The following is a 23,423-nucleotide window of genomic DNA, read 5'->3' as shown; positions in this document are numbered from 1 at the left end:
ATAGTGCATTTTTGTCTATTCCCCTCTTCAGGAAAGCTCATATTTAGTCCAGAAAAAAGACTACATTAATCTGATGGCAGAACAATAATAAAACTATACCTACCGAGTGAAAGGCCTTGCACACTTGTTCACTTGTTCTCTACTTCTATCCTGCTGCCTTTTATATATGCATTTATATGTACAATTGCATGTGCATATATATAAGCACATGTATTTCTTTTCAAGAGTATCCCATTTCAGTATGGAGATGTAATTTTTATGAGTTTTCATTCTTACAAGAAATGTGTGCTAATCCTCACTGCAGTTACAAAATATCAGCTCTCCCAGCAATTTCCGGCATTCATCAATTATTCCTGATCTGTTCGAAAACATTGTTCATATAGCAGCACAGATAAAATCTTATTTCTATGGGCTTATCATTTGACATTCTTTAGTTTCTGGAGGCATACCAGCCTTATAAAATAGTAAAGTATTTCTTAGAGTAGCAGTCATAAATACTGAAAAGGAATCAAGAGAATAACAACTCAGCATTTTGTTTTGAGTCTTCCAGGGGAAGAAGCCAAAACCTTCAATTTTTCCCAAGCCTGAATTCTTCTGTCAGTCATACCTGTTCATTCCTCTGTGTGGGAAATTCAGCCAACACTGTAACTATATAGACCTGATAGGAAATGGAACCACTAGAAAGAAATATTTTACTTAGAAATCTATGTCTAGCCTGTAGAAGAAAGATGCCACTTTCTCCCGTGCCATGAAGTTTCATAAATTAGAGAAAATAAGCTACTGATATTCTGAGGTGAGTTGGAGCTTCATTTTCATTGTCTTTGGAGATGACTACTCCTAGTACTTTACATAAAATATTGAGGACTTTGTACAGCACACCCTGAAATCAGGGGGTATACTTCAATCTATTTTTTTTGAATCAGACCTTTAGCTTAAGACTGCAGTATTTTTAAAAGCTGGAAACTGATTACACAAACTGACAACCTGATATTGGATCAGATTTTATTTTAAAGATCTGGAATAATTTAATTGCATCTGCACGCCTCTGCCAACTTGTATGGTTTCATTGCTATATATTTGCCATCGTTCCTGTCACTGGCTGTAAGACCCACACTGGCAGAAGAAAATGACTAATAATAAATTGAGTTCCCCAGGGAAAGAATAAAACTGATTATATGACAAACTCTTATTTAATGCAAAATGTTCCCTATACATAGCTTTTTGAAATCAGGGAAATATTCTCATTGCTTTTGCTAATATGTGGATGTCACTAAAACAAATGGATCAGAAAGTGAGAGAAAAAATATCAGTATTACTGGTTATTTCATTTACAGAGCTCTTAGCCATTACTTCTACCATCAGTGGATAAAAATCTTTGTTCCCCTGAAAGAAAATGAACTAAAGCAAAGGTCACAGACTCAAACACCACCATCTGCCTTCATTAAGCATTTTTTCATTGATGCCAATAGAAGCTTTTGGAATGAACATTTCCATAGATACTGACACATTATATTAGCATAGTCGAGGCATTCTTGCTGAAGAGAACATCTCATTTGAAAGAAGCATAACTGCCATATCTTCTTCTTTCACATTTTTGCTGCAAAGTTTTAATAAGACATTTTTGTCAAGTCATCAGCTCCACATTACTTAGGAGAGGGGGCTGCTCAAGTATTAGATTAACTGAGTTTTGAGATGTCACTGCAAATGCCAATGTCATTAGCAACAAAACTGATAAAGTCTCACTGCAACTGTGGCATATTACACTCAGTCACATAACAATTTAAATAATTCTCTTGTCACCTGTAAGTTTTGTATGGTCACCATAAATAATAATCAAAAAAGGAAAAAGGAAACAGTGAGAAAGTTTTACTACTTCTTTTCATTTAAATTTGAAAACAACAAAAATCTCTGACTGAACATACTCAGAAAAAACCCGCAAAATTATTGTAAACTATGAATAATATATCACCTTAGTAAAATAGTCAGAATATAATCTCCTCATAGCGAATCATTTCTGATGAGTTCTGCTTTTTAATCAATCACTGAAGGTTAGGGATGACAACATGATTGATCAGGCCAGTCAGGAAAAACTTCAAACCATATCCCAGCATATCAGACTTAATATATCTGCAGAGACACTCAGTCGCCTTAAACCAAACCAAACAAAAAGCCATCATTCAGCTGCCAAAAGTAATTTAAAATAAGAGAAAAACTTCCTCTTCATCCTAGTGTAATGTCCAGATTTTACACACTCTCCTTCTGGGTTCAGTCAATTCACTTGTAAGCACAGGACTGGGTTAAATTTTCCCATTGCTCAGTGATAAGTTACAGCACCTGCTTTATTCTACATCTTTTTCAGCTCTGTGTGATTAACAAAGTACTTTCAAGATGATTCCTCCAGTATTTAGGCCGGGGAAACCCAGTTTTTTTTAAAGCAGATTGTGCAACACTAATTGAACTCCTTCAAGGCAACCAGACACCAAGTACACCAGCCTAGAACGCATGTTACGAAGGAGGCTTGAATTGTCATCTGAAATGGTCTGTCCTCTTGTTTGGATGCTATTTGGTTTGGGTTTTTTTCAATCAGCATTACTTCAATGCAAAAGTGTTAATAACACATGATCTGTTGCATTTTTGTTTGTTATTTTGGGGGATTATTCTAAAATTTTGGTCTTTCTGTTACTAGTCTGGGACCATGTTGTGCAAACAGAGAGCTCCATACTTCATATTTTCTTCTGTTCTGGAGCTTGGAGAATACTGTCTGTCAAAGATGACAATTTTACATGGTCCTTCTAAGATATTGTGATTCACAGCCAAGGCTCACATATCAGAACACCAGTTTTTCTAGACAGGTAAAACTCTGGATTTCTTTGCTTTGTCCTATTTGTTTCTTCAAACTTCTGTGACTGTCCAATAGTTGACACTTTACTCTGTAAAGTCATCCTCATTTTTTTCTTTTACAGTCCAAAAATGCTCACAAGTCAGCAAGATTTACAACTCCTTGGTACTATTCTGCTTTTTAACACTGAAAACTGGAAATCAAATTCTGATTCTGCTGCTCTTTTTGACAGACATTTTATTACTTTCTTTAACAGCTTTTTTTAAATTACATTTCTTAATAGCTGTTTGGTTTGAGGATGCTGAGTTTCATTATATTTCTATACCTGAAAGGAATAGATTAATGGTAATTTCAAAGTGGGGTTTTTGACAGTGTTACTCTGGCATGTGCATTGACATGCCTTCATAGCAGAGATTCTATATACATGATTCCAAACATGTACTTGTCTTGCCCCTTCATCTCAGAAAACTATTTCACATAAGGGATTTTATTAGTTTAATGTAGGTAAACAATATTTTCTACTTGTTTAAACATAATTTGTTCACCGTGTACTCACCATATACACATTTTTAAAAATTATAATAATAATTTTATTATTATATATAAATATATATTATAATACTTTTATATGTAATTTAAAAGTATAATGCTTTACTTATAAAAATTATAATAATAATGGTTTTTGCATTATCTATAGGTTAGTAAGCTTCAGAGTTTCTTCAAAGAAGTAGATCATCTGAAGTTTGCAAAAGTATCTCTGGCTGTTAGTTTATTCAGCCTTTAAATTTTATTTTTCTCTAACATTTCAAGAATCACCACTCAGAGGGCTCCTATTAAGTTTTAGTGCACTACTTGAAGCTTCTCTTCTAAAACTGATTAAGCCTCCAAAAATTAGTGCATCTTAGTCTTCCAGTGCCAACAGCTTAAACTGCTTTTCTTACAGGCCTAATCTTAGAGTACAAATTTCCACTTCGCATGGGAGAGCAGAAAATGTTTTAGTTTAGTCAGATCAATTCAAACAGACTCACTCACAGCTCTGCAATTTTCTTCCTCCTGACTGCCTAGGAAATGCACATTTAACAGCCCAGTCTCTCTCCAGACTGCACTCCCTATGAAGGCAGGCACCTGGATGCAAAGAGTCATCCCTCCATTTGGTCAGGAGCGTGCCAGATAGCAGTGCAAACCCTTAGGAAATACACAAGTGTCTTGATCACACCAGGTCCCACTGCTCTGCTCCCAGCCTCATTCCTCACCACCCCAGCCCTGCCAAGCTATTGGCCTCCTTGTGTTTGGGCTGGCCCCACTGCCTGGGCAAGCCCATCCACCATGGCCAGGCCTGTCCCAGTCTCATTTGTCACATCCTGGCGCTGTGACCTCTCTCATCCTGGCCCCTTCCCGTGTGCTATGTACCCTCTTCCCACTGCAGCCCCGTGGCTCAAGCAATTGAATTTGCTTGAAACCGATGCCACCATTCCCTGGCAGCTCAGGGTTAAGAATGCTGCCAGGACGTGCCAAATCTAGACACTCATTAATTGATACTTTGGGTTTCCTTAGTCTCTTGTGTTAAGTCTTGTGTGCTATAACCTTTGTCCAGTATCCTGTTTAGGTTGGGCACGAGATTAGACATAGTTTTGCCTAACTACCTTATAACTTCATTTTATTTCTCATGGTGCCAATGAAGAGGCTACTCCCACTATTTATTCAGTCTAAATGTACTTCTACCTTATTCCTCCAGAGCAGATTATTTCCACTGGACTAGATTCAAATTAATTCCTGTTTTGGTGCTGTTTCCTGAGGTGCCCAGAGCGTCTGATAATAAATGGTGCTTCTTATAGCACTTCTTACTGGTTTGCTTTTTTTTTCCCAACATAAGAATATCATAACTGTAAATATTTTATTACTCTTATTATCAAGTTCTGCTTTGTTATTTTTCTACAGAGCCTCTCAAAAAACAAGCATGGCACAAAGGTACCTTGCTGGGAAAGTTGCCCACCAAAGAGAGCACAAACATAGTCCTGTCATCCTGGGGACTTTGTCAAACTATGCTGACCCATCCAACATAGAAAAACACTTGTTGAAAAACACTATCCTCCAATACTTCACCCTTAACAGAAAGCAAGAATTTCTTATTTTCTAGTCCTAAATACAAAATCTTTGTGTATCCACTGCTTGCAGAGAATGATGGCCCAGAAATTTTTCAAATCACTGCACAGTAACCTTATACACTTCCTTCTTTGGGCTTTGTTCTACACTAACTGATTTTCAGATCAGGAAATCCCTCCAGAACTTTGTTGTTCTGGATGGGTTAGCACTTTCAGTCAGCAGCTCTCTTCTTAATTTTCCATTCTTGCTCTGAATATTAATTGTGGTCACATTCTACACGAAGTGCAGAACCGTAGTGTTATTCCACTCAAAACTCACAGCTATCTTACTCAGCAGGAACTGACTTTGAATGATTACAAGAAACACAGACTTTACAACTAGTCACTTTCACTATATAAGACTCTAGCTCTGCATATAAGTTGTGTTCAGACAGCCTTTGTACTTAGAGAATGTTTGGTTTCTGCACGCATTTCAGATTTATTTTTCTCTGTGTGTGTGTGTGTGTGTGTTTGTGTCAGGGTGTGTGTGTGCATGTGTGATATAAGGTAATCAATGGTGGCTCTGTTTTAAGTGTGTGCAACAAATTTTCTGCTCTCTGTCCCATTCCAGAGCACTGAGGATAGAAGCATTTGACCCAGACTTCCAGTTTGATGGTCAGGCTTAGAGACCTCAAGTATACGCTTCCTGGCTGATCTCATTGCTCATATATTGAGCTCAGACTTGGCTGGAATCTGGAATTGGAAACCAAGGGAAGCACTTGCATCTTTCTTCTGCAGACAGTTTAGACTGGATGAGCTTACGCCAAATGAAATTGCAAGCAACTCACATTCTGGCACAGTTTAATTAAGAAACTGAAGATGAAAAGATCCAGCACAAATTCTCTCTGAGAAACTCTTGCCTTTTAGGCATAATTCCCAGTAACAAACTGTGCAGCCCAGGGTTCAGGAACATGTGGGTTTAAAGACGTCTGCGTAGTTCTCACTGTTCTTAGCAGGAAAGCTTGTTTTCATAGGTGCAAACTGACATAAATTAAAATGATGTCATTTAGTCACTGTACTGAGTATGTCATTGATTCAAGGTTAGGTAGGGACAAAGGAAGCTGACTGTAAAAAATGAACAGTAGATTCCAATTCAATTGAATCAGACCCATAAATAATGTTATCATAAACTTTACTTCATACAGAGTTCTTAAAAATTTATCCACTCGTTCCTCCTTCCTTAATATCTGTATATTTTTCAACTTGTCCCATTGTGATGAAACCATTACTGGGTGTATGCATGTATACACGTACATACTTTTCTGTGTGTACATAAATATATCTCTTTGAAAAACCACTGGACTTACCCCCCAAAGATGGATCTAGCCTTGAAAAATCTTTTTTTTTTTTCCCTAGCTTGCTGTGAAACCTTTCAACTCCACATTAGGAAATACTGATTTATATACTTTTATATTTCTCAATCTCTCCAAACAGGTAATTCTGTAAGATGGGAACAGCAGGATCCATCAAGAGATGACCCAGTCCAGCCCTCTGCCTAAAGGTAGGATTATTAATGTTTCTCTCATTTTTCACAGGTTGTTATCTAACCTGCACTTTCAGACCACTAACAATGCCAGTGAACGAGTCAGCCCTCCCTGATGTTTGAATTTTCTTCTTTCATATTTAACCTGAAACTTTCTTCCAGAGTGTGGGGCCCTGAGTTATCCTACAGACATGAGCATCACAGCATTTCCTTTTCCTTGTAAGAGCCTGTTATTGCATTATATTACTCTCATTCACATAATTTTCTAGATGACATTAAATAACATTCAGTATTACTTCATTTTTCTAAAACTTCCTTGTTGCTCTCCATTCCAGGTGCCCTTCATCTAGGATATGCTCCTTGGAATGCAACAAAACTAAATGTAGATATGGAAGTTTATGAAGAATTAATGAACCTTATTTTTAGCCCTCTACTAAGAGTAGTAGTTTCGTATTCTTCTGATACCCAATGTATTTTCAGTTGCATAAATACCTAGTTTGGAGCTTTACATCAGAACTGAAGTATGAATAAATACTACAGTTAGGTAAAATTGTGATTTTTAGCAGGGCTCTGAATCATATAGAATCTCAGAGTCAGACCAAGTAAGAATATCACATTTACATTATATGATCAACCATAAACTTGAATTTAGATAGGGAAATGGAAATGCTATTGGCTTAATTAACTGTGCTGATTCTATCAATAATTCTGTGTATGTCTGCTTTCCTTCTACTAATACCTAAATACTTCTTAGAATAGTTTAAATTTGAAGGGGATGCGTAAAGATCAACTGGTCCAACTTCCCTGTCATAAGTAAGGATGTTTTCAACTAAATCCAGTTACTCAGAGCCTCATCCAACCTGGCCTTGAATGTTTCCAGGGATGGTCATCAACCAACTCTCTGAGCAACATGATCCAGCATTTTTCATTTCCAGCCCTCATTGCAAAAATGTCTTCCTCATATTTAGTCCAAATCTCCCCTCTTCTAGGTTAAAACACCTTGTCTTAGCACAAGTGACAAAATACTTGTCCCCTTTTTCCTTAAAGGCTCCCTCTTAGTACTGGAAGGCTGCTGTAAGGTCTTCCCAGTCTTCTCTGGACAGAACAAACTTTCATCTCTTAGCTTTTCCTCACTGGAGAGGTTCTCCATTCCTCTGACTATTTTTGTGGTTCTCCTCTGGAGACATTGGCCAAGAGGTCAATGTCTTTTTTGTGCTGAGGACCCCAGGGCTGGATGCAGCACTGCAGGAGGGGTCTCACCAGAGCAGGGCAGCAGAATCTCCTCCCTCACCCTGCTGGTGACATTGCTTTTGATGCAGCCCAGGACACAATTGGCTTTCTGGGCTGGATGTGCACATTTCTGGGGCATGTTCAGCATCTTATCCACCAGAATCCCCAAAACCTTATCGTCAGAGCTGCCCTCCTTCTGTTCTTCCTGAAGTTTGTATCGATATTGGGATTTGCGCTGAATGAATATAAACTGCCTATAACACATGGAATAATCATTCATCAGTCCAATAATTTCATATCACTACTTAGTGCAGCAAAATGGGAAGCTCATCTACTTAATTGAAAACCTCTATCAATATTAATTTTATCCAAAAGTAAAAAAAAAAAGTGTTATAAGATGAAAGTATATTCTGGAAATCATTTATCTGTAGTCTTTATGACCCAACTATTTTCCTACACTTTCCCAATACAAAAGTGCTGATACTAATGATTTTTTCTCTTCTGAAAATCTTTCCTGAAGAAAACACTTCAACATTCATCCATGTGTCATTCTGATGATGAAACAATTACATATTCAGTACAGTCTCCCCAATGAGGTTATACAAAAAAAGCCCTTATCAGTTTAAAGGCAGCAGAGAGTAGTGCATATATAAATCCTACTTTCTAAAACCTTTCCTGTCCAATAAAATACAGCTAGAAAAAGTATACTGTGGGGTGTCTTTTACACAGTAATGCAAGTAGGTGGGAGGCATAAAGCTGTTCCTGTTGCAAAGAGGGGAGAAGTGGTAGTGTAGCCAGCAATAATTAATGCATATCATAACTGATAAGTTATGGATAAGAGAGAAAATCAAGGGGAATCCAAGGAAAGTATTTTTGAATTCCTTGCAGCCCTCTCATGTTTCTTACAAAGCCCTGGCTTGCTGACTGTGGAGGAAAAGAAATGAGAATACTCTTTTTGTCTGTGTCTCTAAACCAAAGGAAATAAAGGCTTCATACGGAGGAACATTAATTTAATTTAGGCCCATTTTCACAGTTCCCAGATGAGAAACAATGATGACCTCAGGGAGCCAGCAGTGCCCCCTTAGTTGTCTCTATGTTAGGTGTTTGAAATATAATGAAAATTAAAATTAGAAGATTACTTCCCACTTTAAAACACATATTGATTCTTTAAAAATATGAGCAAAATTAAAGATGAATTTAAGAAAATTACTTATGGCACAAAAAACACATTAGTATTGCCCAAATCATCATTTATGAAGAAAGGTGGTTATTTTGGTGGAGATGACAAATTACCCTTCCACAGGAGAAGGAAAAAAATAGTTTACAGTTCAAGCTGTAAAGTTATTAAACAAGATCTGACTGTACTAAGAAATGCACAATATATTAGAAAAGGCAATTTCTTAAATTAAATGACAAATCAGCAAGTGGATGAAGGACTGACCTTGGATCGGGGTGGTGCTCGGATGTACCATTTACAGTCTACTGCTTCAGTTTCAGAAGCTTTTCCTTCTTTAACAATTTGTACAGATTCCACAATTCCTTCAGGTCCTCCCATCTCAAACTCACAAACTGAATAACAAAACACCAGAAAAAATGAAACCTGAACAGCAAACAAAAATGTTTTCTACAGCAGAGTATAAAGGCCTCCAAGTCAGAAAAAACCCCAAAAACAACATACCAACCTGGCAATGGCTTCAAAACGCCAAGGTCCTTAAAGTCTGGATCTTAAAAATAGAAAAAGACAAAATTAGTTTTGCTCAATATCTAGGATGTTATGCTAATATGTTCAAATTTTATAATGCGCTTTAGTTATATAATTATACATATACTGCTTGGAAATGGGAACTGTTTCAAAACTATGGCAACACAATAATTATTAGTGCAGAAATTATTGATACCATCACACCAAGTCATTTTTTCTGTTATGAAATCCTGCTTTTTTCTGTCTCTCTCTTTCAGAAGGGTACAAAAATATTTCTGCATACATTAGCAAGTGAGAACATCACATAGCTAACCACATGACATTTTAATACATCAGCGTAGTGAAAGAAGATATATTTACAGATCCATTCAGAATCTTTTTGCCTATTTTGCATTTTGAAAAATAACACTCAACTTAATTGGAGAAATCCAAACTTAATTCTGTGTTTATGAATACTTTGCCATCCCTACTGACCAAATGGAGACACTTTTTTTTCATCAGAAGCATCCTTTTGGTCTTATTGGAAAAAAATACCATAAGAATTACCGTTAGAAGTCATTGTAGGGACAAGTTAATAAGTCTAATATGTGTGCTATTTTCCATCAGATAAACATGATTATATTTACTATCTGAGAGGGCTTGTATCATGCCTTTAGAGTCAGGTGTAATACAGAGATGAAATGAGCTGGTCTTAGATGGATGTGCTTCAATAGACAACCATCCATATACAAATCATCATTTCACAAAATTTGGCTTAGTTTGAAGATACTGCCCAAAACCAGAAATATGGGAGGCTAAAGCAACTCAAAAAGTGATGTCTTAAAATAGACTGGTCTTATCTCGGAAATTTTTATCACTTGCACTGCTTTTCTACCTAAAATTAATGTTGTGCACTGTTTTCTCATTTACACATGAAACTGATGTTGTTTCAGAACTGGGTCAGTGTAGAAAGAATTATAAATACAAAAAATGAAGAGAAGCTTTGGAAGAAGGAGATGTGTCAAATGAAAAAAATTAAACTCACAATCAAGCCACAAAAACTGCTCTTTCCCTCTAGCCTTAGTCAATTAGGAACAGTAAGAATCATAACCAGATAATATAACAAAGTAGTTCAGTACTATATAAGCGAGATCAGCCATTTTAATCTGAACAGTCAAAATGTGTTGACTTCAAAAACTGGAGTTGTAAGATCGCTTTTTATATTGCCCCTCTATAACCAGGCTGCTGTTCTTCCCAAATTTCTTTTACAGTTGCACAATATAAATCATGAGTAAATATTTGTGAACTTACAGGACTTCAAATCTAGCTGAGTAGGTAATTAGTATTAATTGTTGCATATTTTTAGAGATCGGTAGATAGATATGATTACCAACAACACTAAAGGTAATAAGATATTTCAGCTAATGTACTTTAGATGCTGATATCTAGCTCTGAAAGTGAGATACTGAAAGGAAATCTACTTTTATTTATGATTTGAATTACCATTGCGATATCTCATGTAACTATTGTATTTCTTCCTTTTACTGAGTTTGCAAGGATTACTCTGATTTACTGAGAACACTCCACCACATTAGTAAAGTATATATGAGGAAAGAAAGCAAAAACTATCTTGTCAGAATTTTCCCCATATGAGAGTTTTCATATAAAGCAATGTTAGTAGCAAGAATCCAGGCTGAAGTACAATCTAGACCATATAATTTGACCCACAAAACGGCTCGGAAAGTATGTTATCATTTAACAATTCAGTAACATTGGAACAACACAAACAGAAATGCACAATCTGTTAACATTCTAGAAATATGATAGACCTGCTCAGCTTTAAAAAATAAATTTTTGCAAGTTCTCAACTTTCAAGAGTTTCAAGACTGAAAGGGAAATAAAATCTATGAAATCTGAGGTGATAATCCTTCATTAAATATTGCTATTATACCAATACTACTATAATAAAAACAGAATCTGTAAATAAGGTATTATCACGCATGCTTAAAATTCACCCATGTTTGAGCATATTTAACTAGCAAATATTTGCTTTTTAAATAGTGTCCCATTAAATGGATTAGATTTTAGAAGCTCCTATGTATGTAATTCAATCAAATTGTTATTCTCAGTCTGGCTGGGTCAAAACATTAATGTTATATAAACACTGACTGGCCAAATTTTCCAATAGATCAAAATCATGTTCCAGTGAGGAAAACACCCAAGACTGGATAATATGAAAAATAAGATGGATCACCTATAAGTAGAGGAAAAAAAAAAGAGGCAAAATAAGAAGTAATATGGAGTTGCAAGAGACAATCCAACAGAGGGTCATGAATTTTTTTAAGGGACATATAAGGAGAGGCTGATAGAGTTGGCATAGGTCAGTCTGGAGAAGGAAAGGGTCAGAGGTGATCCCACCAATGTGTACAAAACCTAATGGAGGGGCACAAAGAGAATGAAGTCCGGCTCTTTTCAGCGGTTTTCAGTGACAGAGCAAGATGCAATGAGCACACATTGAATCACAGGAGGTTCCATTTGATTATAGGAAACACTTCTCCAGTATGAGGTAACTCAGGACTACCAAGGTAGCCAAGAGGTTGTAGAGTCTCTATGCTTGGAGATATTCAAGGATATCCAAGGATATTCATTGCTGTCTAGACACGATCCTAGGCAAACATCTTGAGGTGACCCTGCTTGAAAAGGGGTTTGGACAAGTCAACCTCCAGAGATACCTTCTGAGACCAACCATTTTCTGATCCTCTGATTTTGCAATAACTAAACAATAGACTTGGATAATAGTGAAATAGCCAATCAAAAGTCTAGACCTGTTCTCTGAGGCAGCAGCAGAAGTTAGACAAATCTCCATCACAATGCAGACTTGGTTTTGTGGAATTTGCTCTTAGTTGCAGGAAGACATACAGGCCTGGTCTCAAAAAGCTCCACTAGGTCTTCATGGGAGGCTAACAAGACTTCGGATGCTAGCTTTGGAATCTATACTTTCCATGTAAACCATTCTACATATCTTTATTTATCATTTCACTGTTTCTATGCAGGAAGTCTGGCTCTTCTAAGCAGCTGGCAAACATGGAATTTAAAAGGAAAAACAGGAGGCCAATTGTAAGGAGTTAGGGTACCTGATTGCTCAAAAATCTTATGAAATGAAGAAAATTGTAAAGTAGAAAGGCATTGCACATCAACTGGATTAAGTCATCAAAAAAAAATGTAAATGACCTTGTTTACAAGCGCACTGCAGCATCTTATGGGATTGCCCAGCTGAGGCATATCCACACAGAAATACATTTACCTACCCATGCATGCCTCATTCCATGTCACTTTCTTACACAGAAAGTGAAATTGTTTAAAATTATATTGCTTGAATAAATTCTGTAAGACATAGGAGAAATGCATAAAGTTCAAACTAATTACTAGCAACATGATGTTCTGCTGGTAAGTATTACTGCAAATCAATTTTAAAAGATCATATGTCAAATTAAAAATCCCACACTTACATAAAGATCATTCAACTTGTCTTCAAAGAGAGATGGCACAATACTTTTAAAAGTAATGTTGTAATACAGAAAAATTAGAGTATTTTTACTGTTAAAAAGGCAAAATTTCCAAGTATATCTCTCACATTTTATCTTTCCTTAGCTTTTCATGTAAAATTCATCTGGGCACTTCTTACCCAGAAAACTTCAAACCTGCTGCTTTCACTGATAAAAAATAATAGATATCTCACTCTGGAAGTCAAAAGATACAAGTCAAAATTTTAATATCTCTTTTAAAAAATGGAAGATTGAGTTTATGTGTTCCTGATCATATCTGGGCTACAGTATATTTAATTACACAATTTTATTTTTTTAATATCTGAAGTGAAATACATACAGTAAAGAACACGAGCAATTGCTGTACAGTTAAAAGTCAAGAGGAAGGAAGTGTGTAATACAAAATTCTGGGGCTGAATAACTTTTGAAGTATTTTTCTTTTTTCTTCCATAAATGAGATGTGGAGGAATTATTTGAACTATTTGAATAAACCATACACTACAAAGGGTTGATGTTTAAAACCTAAGGGGGTTTTTGCCGTTTGTGAATACAAAAACCTCCTTAAATGGATACATACAGAAAGTAGTCACAATAGTTTGAAGCCATATTTCCTAATCAGAAGTAGGGAAAGTGTCCACTTTCATTCAACAATCAGACAGCTGTAGATATATCTTTTCACTTCTCTGTCTCTGACTAGAAATAGGTATTCAACTCCTATCCATCAATATTTATGTAATTTTAACACGTGCACATGCTTGTCTGTTGGATAACTTATTAGAGACCTGATTTGGCATGTAAATACTCGTAGAAAAGTAAAGAGAATTGCACTATACAGCAAGCAAGTTATTTATCTGTAAGTTTACTAAGCCAAGTTGTTCTACAGTGATTTCTGGGAACCTAAATCAGCCTTGTCCTCTTGGGGCTTGAGGCATAGTTCTCTATAAAAGCAGAACTTGCACAGCTCATAACAGAAAAGTATGATTATTCTAAGGTATTTTATGTCATTGCCTCATAGTATTTGATGATAGAGTAAAAGTAATGAAAGAACATGGCCAAAAGATTTTAAAAATATAAAAATCTTCTCAAAGAATCACTAATATAATTCTAAAATAGAAAATCATTTCTGTACACAAACTTTTTCTTTTTTGTGGTGTTGAAAGGAAATTTTGCTATTCTACTGGGGAGAGTAAAGAAAAAGTCGTAAGAAAAAAAATGAAGCTAAATTGCTATGCAAAACCCGATAAATTATTTCTTATTAGCCTAAAATGAAATTTGTTCTGATGGTTCCTCTCGTATTTGAAGTCTTCTTGAAACTTCCATATATATTTCTATATTTGTACTAATGATACCAAAGGTGTTCAAAGAAAGCCTCTAGTTTGCTAGACACTGTGGAAAGTTATGTAGTAATTATAGCTGGCAATATTATGTGTTGTATTTGCTCTCTATTTTCTATGTTTTCTTTTTGAGGACAGTATTGTGATCAGTTGCAGCTCTTTTGAAAAATACATATTTGGAACTTAAAATAGTGCTTCTCAATTTTTTTTCCCTTATGAACATAGTCATGAAAGAACAGAAAGCTGATAAGTGCAAATGTAGCAATGAATATAACTCCTGCGACTTCACCTTGAACATCTACGTGTCATTAAATCAGCAAAAAGTTAATATGAAGGCAAAAATTGTTGACATAACACAAACTATTATCCAAAAGTTTGATTTCTACAATACTTTCTTTATTTTTTTTTCATTTGTCACTTTACTGCTCTCAGCTGATACGAAGTATTTGTTTAGTGTAATTAATATATATAGTGATTTGTAAATTAATTGTATTGCTATGGTGACCTCAAGGTATACTGCAAATGTTAGCAGTAGTTGGACATTTGTATGCCAAAATAATGTGTTTCTTTATTTCATTGCAATCTATTTAGAAATAAAAAAAAACAACATTAAAAAAAAATAAAACCAAAATCCATGTCTTTGGGTAACATTTTGCTAAGGTTGGTCATACTGAGCAAACAAGAAGCACCTGAATAACCTCCACTGGAACAGAGCACATGATAACAGAAGTTGCGTTAAATTTCTGTTTTCCTGCACACAATGGCAAGCTTTGAGATTTTAGCCTGCTTGTCTCTGTTGTCTTTTCTGCAAACTCTTTGAAAAATAGGGCCTTTCTCCCATGTAAATTTTTTTATGGATGGGAGCCATGTCGGAAAGCAAAAGGTTCATGACATTCTGGGTTTTATCCTCAAAGGGTGTTTCAACCCTTTGATATGTGCTCCTAAATCCAGAAGTGAGAAGTGCTTTTTTGGAACTGTCCTAGTGAAAAAGGAGAGCAAGAATTGGCGACTTCACACTCAGGCTGATGAGTGGAAAGAGGAAATCCTGGAGCCTTGCTATGTGTGAGATCATTTTTATTATGTTCAATATTTACACAAGCAGCTGAGAACTCCATTTAGGCATTATATTCCCTTTATGCAGCACACTCTGTGTGTAAATGCAGGGAAAAAAATCTTGCCATGATGAATATTTCAAGGGCTGCATATACCTTCACCAACTGGTTGCCCAAAAATATTGAAAGAAGACTGAATGAGCTCAGGAGTGCACTTTATCTGAGTAATGCAGCCTTGCTGTGACAGGGCAGCTGACTTGACCGCCAGGACTGACTATCAGTCAAGGGCAGCACCTTGTCTGTGTCTCCCCAAGATAATATCCTGGAGGATTCCTGTAATTGACAAATGGCCTCTTAACTGGACTAGGAAGAGAGATGTGCAACGCTATAGTGGTTTTCCTGAATAATGTTAAATTCTAAGTATTCCGAGTCATGCAATTTCAGCAGGATGCTACTAAAGGCTCAGGATTTGTCTCATCATTTTTTTAATAGATGACTCCTAGCCCAGTCCAAGGAAATAACATTTTAAGTTCATGTCAGATGACTAGGGGAAAAAATGAGACCAAATGTTTAGCCACAGTTGAGTACCAGGCATTACTCCTACAGACTGAACCTATTTACACCTGGTTATTTCTTGCTACCACTGAGTGCAGAATCTGCACATCCTTCTCAGGATATTTATGCTGTACCTGTCTGCTGGGTGGATTTCTCATGACAAAAGGATCTTATGAGAATAACTTTGTGATTTAAAATAGCCTTTGTTGTTTTCATAGGAGAAATGTTTTCTCCTAGTTTTATCTCAGTATATTTAACAGAATGAATGCAATCACTGTAATGTTCTTTTGAATAGTTACATCTTTTAGACCTCTTATAGTTAACAGAATATACTACTTGTGCTGCTTCAAGTAGCACTCTATAACCTGTTGTTCACTGCACATTGTGGCACATTTCCAATTAAAAAAGAAATACAACACAGTATTTACACCTACTAATATTCTCCTGCTGTAGCTGGCCATGCCCGTGATGGCATCTTTTTGAAGATAACTGCCTCTCACATGAGAAACTCAAATATCTCCTATAGTTTTCATGTGTAATAACTCACTTTCCACTTTAACAACCAAATTCTTCCACTGCCTCCATTTTTTTTCTCTTACAGACAAGCAAAGCACCAGGTGATCTTTTGCTAAAGCAAAGAATTGTGTCAGAGAGCACCAAAGAGAGCTGAATTGTGTTTATAAAAACAACTGCTTGCTTAATTGTCTCCCCATATATCAGAAGGAGATGAAACAGGCAAAATGATACAGAAAATAGGATTCTTAGAGTAGAAAAAAGTGAAATAGCCATAGACTGAAAAAAAACCCCATTCATTAGTTTACTGTGCAGCTGCAAGATTTTTGAAAGTTGTTGAATGAATTATATTCTACTACTCTCCTGTAACAAAGTCATTGTATGATTCAAAAAGTCAATGTCACAGGATGCTTTTAAAATGTATGCTGTATCCAGGGTAGAAATCTTTAGGATCAAAGGGAAAAAATCTAGGTTTTCATCCCCACTGGAACCTGAATGTTCTCTTTCTAAAGGAAAAAATTAGAATGAAAAAGTAGCATATATCAAAGGAAAAGTGAAATTCATTTTTTAAACCCAATTGTCACCTCCAATTGTAATTGTATATGCCCACCACAGACACTTTGAGTGAACAAGAAGGGGAATTATAAAAGCCACACAGCTCAGTGAGTTGCTGAGAAAGGCATATTCACACCAAGTCCCAAAAACAACTGTGCAAAGAGTAAGTTTTCTGTCCTGTCATTTTAGGACTCATAGCAGTATAAATTTCAGTGACACCAGACCTTTCTTTCGTCTTCTGCTACTCTTAGGAGGTTTTCTGGCTAGAAACTGCCCTTTTAGGGAACACTGAGCCATTGACCTCAGCAGTTTCCCCAAATGTACAGAATGAGAAGATGTGTTTTTAAGAACTTTAGCTGCAGAATATATTGGGGAGGATCTTTGGAGACATTCTAACACTTTTGCTTCATCTTTTTAACTGCATAGGGCATCAGCTCTCTCTGAGGAAATGTTTCAGAAAGAACATAGCTCTGTGTTAACTGTGAATTCCCTACATAATTACCCACTTACATTACCCACAAACATGAATTTTACATTTTATTATACAAGGTAGCATTCAGATATTAAAAGGATATAAATAATACATTGGATTTAAGTAATATTCATTCTCTTTTTTCCATTATTATGCAATTCAGCTTCCCCAAGATTATGGGAGGAAAAAGTTTAGACAACTTCTGGTTAATCTAGACTTTACAGCCAGGTTTTTTGTCTTACAGTTAATTTGTTCCCTGTTGGTTATAACTTCATGAGAGTGACATTCAATTTTTTTCAAATTGATCATTTTTCTCCAATTTCATGCAATTAAAAGTGCCAGAGAAAGTTCAAACCACACTTAATTCCTTATGCTGATCTAGAGTTGACATAAACTGTTAGGAACAAGACAGAGATAGTCTGTAACTTCTATTATTTTGATGAGAAAAGTCCTACTGTATGCTTTACCATGTAGACCAAACACAATTCAGACTAACTCTAGCCCCAAATTTTTTCATTGAAATTAACAACTAAAGTCTGTTTGTCATAAACAACATTAACATATCTTTGACTGCATGCCTGTAGGAAAAATTAAACAGGAAAAAAAATTCTAAACCAGGGGATATTGTCTTCAATCTTTTTTACTTTTTCTTTTGACAACATTCTTCTAGTGGATCCTCAGTCCTCTCTAAGTAGCATTTATGCCACATGCTCTGTGTTCACAAAATGACCTCAAAGTGGTTTGTCAAGAACATCAAAAACAAGTGAGTCTGTGGATAAGTAGAGATTTGGAACCTAGAATTTGAGCAGAATTTAATGCATGTCTATAAAACTCTTTTGCCTCTGACTTTTCCTTACCCCAGAAACTCCAGATTCTGCTATCCCTATACAGTGACTATATTAAGTATAGATTAGTAAATTTTAAATTCTATTATCATAAATTTAGATTTAAGGTTTAAAAATTATTGTTTACATGGAATTTAACTGATTTACATTTTTTCCTCCTCTGGTCAATATCTACTGGTCTGAAAAAGTAATTTTCTTTCACTGGATTGATTCATAATTTTAATATTGATTCTAAAAGAAGCCAATTTAGGCCCACAGTCTGAGCTGAATTTAGCAATTGATTGAGTCCTACACTAACTGACTGGTTCAGCCTAATACAGAGAATAGTGATCTTCTGCATCACATTAATGAAAAAGGCTTTGTGATTCATTGAATCACAATTTCGAAAGGCAGTGCTCATAAGTCCTTATGTCTGCTTTACACAATACCCAATATTGCTACCTAAGTGGCTGAAGAGACAGGGAAAAGAACAGCAAAGTGAGTGCTGATTAGAGATTGTCTAGTTCTACCATTGATGTGGTAATGTTTAGAAGGAATGAGGTCTCAGGAAAGTTCTGACTTGCCGCAGAAGCAGGTCAAAGCATGATGGCCAGTCACAGCTCTCAGGATTGTTAAGCAGGGGTCAGCCGCTTACCCAACAAGTAGACAATAATTAAATTTCATTTGACCAGATCAAGTTTTTGACTGCCAAACGGCAGGATTTTTCCTAGCTTGATTTAAAAGAGTCATTTAAAGTTCTAGAGATAAATAAAAAAGTAAAATATAAATTAAACCTTTCATTTAAAAGTCACTTGGTAAATCGTTGATCTATATTTGTATTGAAATATCACTAATATGCAATATTCTAGAATGCAAATAACTGTTTTATTGCTAAAAATTATTTGTGTAAAGGATGCACATAAAATTACAGAGATCCAAACTACTACATCTGATTTTTAAAACTGTAGGCCAGTATTGTTAAAAAAAATATATATATATAAAATTATTTATTTTATGTTAGAATTTCAGTATGGAATTCATAGTTGGTAGCAGTCAAAAACATATTGTCTAAATGTCACAATGAAATCAACATTTAGGAATAAAATATTTTTTGGAAGTATTTTTCTGCATTCTCTTTTAATACTAGTTTTCACATAGACTTGAGAAATAAGCTACAGGAAAAGGAAAGAAAGGGAAAAAAACCCAAAAGGAAACAAGAGGAGTATAATGCAATCTTTTGTTAACCCACATACTGCAACCAGCAGATTTGATAACATTGTCTCTTGAGCTTCAACTATCAGATAACATCTGGCAAATGATGTATGTAAGTCCTGTTACACAACATCTTCTGGCTTCTCAGTGTCATCCAGGGGACTGGTATGTGACTGGAATAACACATTTCACACTGCCTCCTTCTGTCATGCTAGCACAAAATTTTAACAATGGATGTGTCACAAAAATGAGTTTATTTATTTATGAATTCTCTAAAAAATATTTTGCAATTCCCTTTTTATCATCTTATTCATGGCTCAAGCAAACTTTCTTAACAGAAATTTCTGGATATTACATAGGTTTTTGACATCCAAGTATTCAAATAAATTTTTGCATCTCTTAATTTGTAGTGACCTCTGGAGCAATATTTTGGAAGTGTTGATCAAAAGTATTTGCTTACTTATTTTCACAATTTTACAATTAATTTATTCCTTTCAATGGCATCATTGATTGTTTGGCAAATCTCATCACCCTATATATGAAAAGACAAAATTAATTGAAAATGCATTTTACAATGTGTATTCCAAGATATTTTTTTTGTCATTGAAGATAAAACCTCCTCTACAAACCTCTTTGAGGAAACCACAATGTCAGGCATTCATCTCCCCAGTGAATTGCAGACTATGCTGTGATTGTGTAAGCAATTTAAAAATATTTAAAAAATGCATTTGAAATAATCAAGAAGGTTTTTCAGAGAAAGAATAACAATATTATTATTATATAATAATATTATTTTCTCTTTCCTAAAACTATCCAGAAGTACTGCTCTATTTTTATTTTAAAAAGACCCTTTGACAGTGGGCGCATGAACAAAAGTTGGAGTGGGGATGTGGTAAAAAATGCACTGGAAATTTATTTTATGTTTCAAATTTTAAATCCAAGGAGTGGAACCAGTACTCACTGCAAATGATTGCAGAACTTGTATCACTTTATTTTACAACTTATAAATCTGACTGACCTACTGAGTTTAACCAAAAAAACTTATCTGAATTAATTATGTTCTAAGCAGAAGACGTTTGAAGAAAATAATTTCATTTCAGACAATTCCAAGGTAGCCTTTTAGGGACAAGGGTAACTAGAGGAAGAACAGTATGGGAAGACAGAAAAATCATTGATCATGGTTTTCCAATTTCAACAAAAGCTCAGTTTATTGTAACAGAATATTTAAAAATGAAAACAAAAAAATCAAACAACTGAATGAGTAAGCTGAACCTATTTAAGGATCCTATTATATTAGTTTGATACTGATCAAATGGAGAAATGCTGAATTGAGATAGATCTACCACATAATTTGTGTCAAGGTAGATAACTAGTTTTAATTCATTGAAAGAGTTGAAGAAATGGTAGTTTTGCTCTCCAAAACTACCAGATATTGTTTTTTACTAAGTTCCCTAGATAGAAAGGTAGAGGACAGTCTTAAAACATGCTTACTTTTAAGTAAGAACCCAAGCCTAGAGATTGCCTGGATTTAGGCACATACTTATATGTAGGCTCTCTGAAATTCTTTGCTAAATTGAGACTAGATTTAGTGGCTTGTCAGTGCAGCATTTGAGTATAGTAAGCTTAAGCAACTGTTCTTTGGAATTATCCTTGGGCATATCAGAAAGTAATTTCAGAGATTTTTGATGGATTACAGTGTTAAATTATGGTAGCTGTTATTTTTATTTGGCCTGAGGACCTTTATGACATGAACAGGTTTTTCAAAGAAAAAAAATCAGGACACCTAGCATTTGGATTTGTCACCAAAAAAAAAAAAAAATACAAAAACCAAAAACAAAAACAAAAAAGTGCAAATTGAAAATATGCACACATTAAACATCAATTGAACAAAAGAATTATTTGTTGAATTTCTCAAACAAAAGACTAAGTATATCTCTATCCAATGTGAATTAATAGTATAAGGAAAAAAAACCCTTTCTTAATCTATTCAGTATTCACATATATGAAACAATATCCACAATGAGCAGGTGACTCTTGGATGAACCCAACTATAGTGAAAATTGAATCCTTTTAAAATAAGACTTTAAAAAAGTCAGCTCCTCACTACCTCAGTTTGTAATGATCATTTTTAGTTCGGCACACCTTGTTGTACAGATGTCATCAGTCAATGTTTTGATAGGAGGTTTGTTTGTATCTCCTCAGTGTATGTATAGGATAAAAGTATATGTGGTGAAAGGAAGTTTGTCAGAAGGTTGAGATGGACTATAATTGTACGGAAAGAGAGGAAAAGTAAAAAAAAAGGAGGAAAAAACAAATCAGACTACGTCAGGATGTTCATAAGCTTGATTCACAGTCTGGATTTTCCAGGAGTTTTGTGTCTAGCAATTAATATATTGGCCAGATTTAACCAAAGAGATGACACCTACTTCTCACAGAATCATTGTATGATCTGTTTCACACATGCAAAAGACTTTACATGATAGTATTTCCCTACCCCATAACAGCAGTATGATACTAAAAATTAGAGGCTGTTCAATATCTTAGCACACAATAGAGGAAAAAGAGAAGATGGATTAGAGGCATAGATGCTCTAATGGGCAAGGTAACTTTATTTGCAAAATATTAGAAGCAAAATTTGTGTCAAAGTTGAATGAAGCATGATCTTATTTTTAGATCTGACCATCAAAGAAGCTCAAATGTGATATCTGAAATAAATATATTGCACAGCCTGCATTACTCAACAAGACAGTAAACAAATCAAGGTCTCAGCCATCAATATGGAAAAAGATATATTAAGATGACAACAAACACCTACTAGAACTACAAATATGCAAATAATATTCAATGGCATTCACCTCAGTACTGGTAGGCAAAAGAGATTCTCTGGATTGTCCTCTTTACAAAAATATGAGTACTACCCTTGGAAAATAAACCAATACTAGACAATAGATGAGTGCACTTAACAAATGGTGACAGAGGATTTGCTTATCTGACACATTTCGTTGTTTACTAAACATTGCATACTGCGAAAATATTCAGTTCTAGAAACAGAAACATGACTCAGTTTTGCAAAGACTTAAGTTTGTAAAGCTACTAATTATGGGGCAAGAAGCCTGTTTATTAGCTATAGGGAACTGAGTGACTTCTAACAGCAGTTTGTGTATATTTCTTTAAGGAGAATTAGCTAGAAGCACTATACAAACAGTAAAAAAACAATCTGTTAAGGAAAGGTAAATATCTCAATAAAGATCACTACTTATTGCTGCTAGAATTGAAGAATGCTCCATTAAATAAATTAGACAATAGATAGAACGATCTACAATCACAGTTGCTTGAACCTATGCAAAAAGATGACTGAAAAGGAATTATATAAACATGGGTTTTACCTAATAAATACTGACAGCTAAAGAATCAAAGCTGTCCCAACTGAATGGCCATACTAAAAAATAGTTTTTCTGCTCCAACAGATGGGGGGCATTCAGACTGATTAGACAAAAACACTGGGGCAATTGCTAAGATTTATTTGCTATAGCAGTAATATCTTATAAACATGTAGATATAATGCATAAAGATGAAATTTGAACAAATTAGGAAAAGTATTAGTTAAGAAAAAGACTTGTGTCAATGTCAGCAGAATGTGTCCCGATATTCACATTTCCAAGGTCCCTAAGAGAAACTATTACATACAACAGAGTTTTCAGGAGGAGATCACAATACAACCACCCATCATGAGCTATTAGAAAATGCTATAGCATCCCAACATGAGCTATTAGAAAATCTGCCAGATGAGAAAATCAGATGTCCTGGAAAACCTTGAAGAGTAATCAAAAACTTCTTATTCATTACATATGAGACAAGAAGTTTCCAATTTTTCCCCTGAAGAAGTGAGTGCTATAATGTTTGAAAGAGAACTACCACGTAACACAACAATAGGCTTTGGAGGTGCTGAGTGTGGGTAGTGAAAACTTTCCTTGTAAATAAGTTGGT

At 35.2% G+C, this 23,423-nt stretch overlaps 1 protein-coding gene and 1 long non-coding RNA gene across 4 annotated transcripts in view; one reads left to right on the top strand and one right to left on the bottom strand.

Moving 5' to 3' along the window:
• The window catches only part of NETO1 (neuropilin and tolloid like 1), a 62,009-nt gene that overhangs the window by 18,035 nt on the left and 20,551 nt on the right, over positions 1-23,423 (bottom strand). For 2 of the 3 annotated variants that reach the window (XM_064705747.1, XM_064705746.1), the window contains exons 5-6: positions 9,376-9,417; positions 9,135-9,262 (exon numbers count right to left, since the gene is read on the bottom strand). In XM_064705747.1, the coding sequence (XP_064561817.1) occupies positions 9,135-9,262; positions 9,376-9,417 (170 nt within the window). Of the gene's footprint in view, positions 1-9,134; positions 9,294-9,375; positions 9,418-23,423 lie in introns of those variants that run through there. The other variant, XM_064705748.1, reaches the window with a different exon arrangement.
• Positions 2,414-6,875, top strand: LOC135443256 (uncharacterized). The gene is made up of 4 exons (XR_010438919.1): positions 2,414-2,538; positions 6,415-6,481; positions 6,626-6,682; positions 6,799-6,875. It is a non-coding gene; the product is annotated as an uncharacterized LOC135443256 (long non-coding RNA).

The sequence above is a fragment of the Zonotrichia leucophrys genome, chromosome 2 (genome assembly GCF_028769735.1).
Source record: "Zonotrichia leucophrys gambelii isolate GWCS_2022_RI chromosome 2, RI_Zleu_2.0, whole genome shotgun sequence".
NCBI classification, from domain to species: domain Eukaryota; kingdom Metazoa; phylum Chordata; class Aves; order Passeriformes; family Passerellidae; genus Zonotrichia; species Zonotrichia leucophrys.
This window is presented reverse-complemented; position numbering and strand designations above follow the sequence as displayed.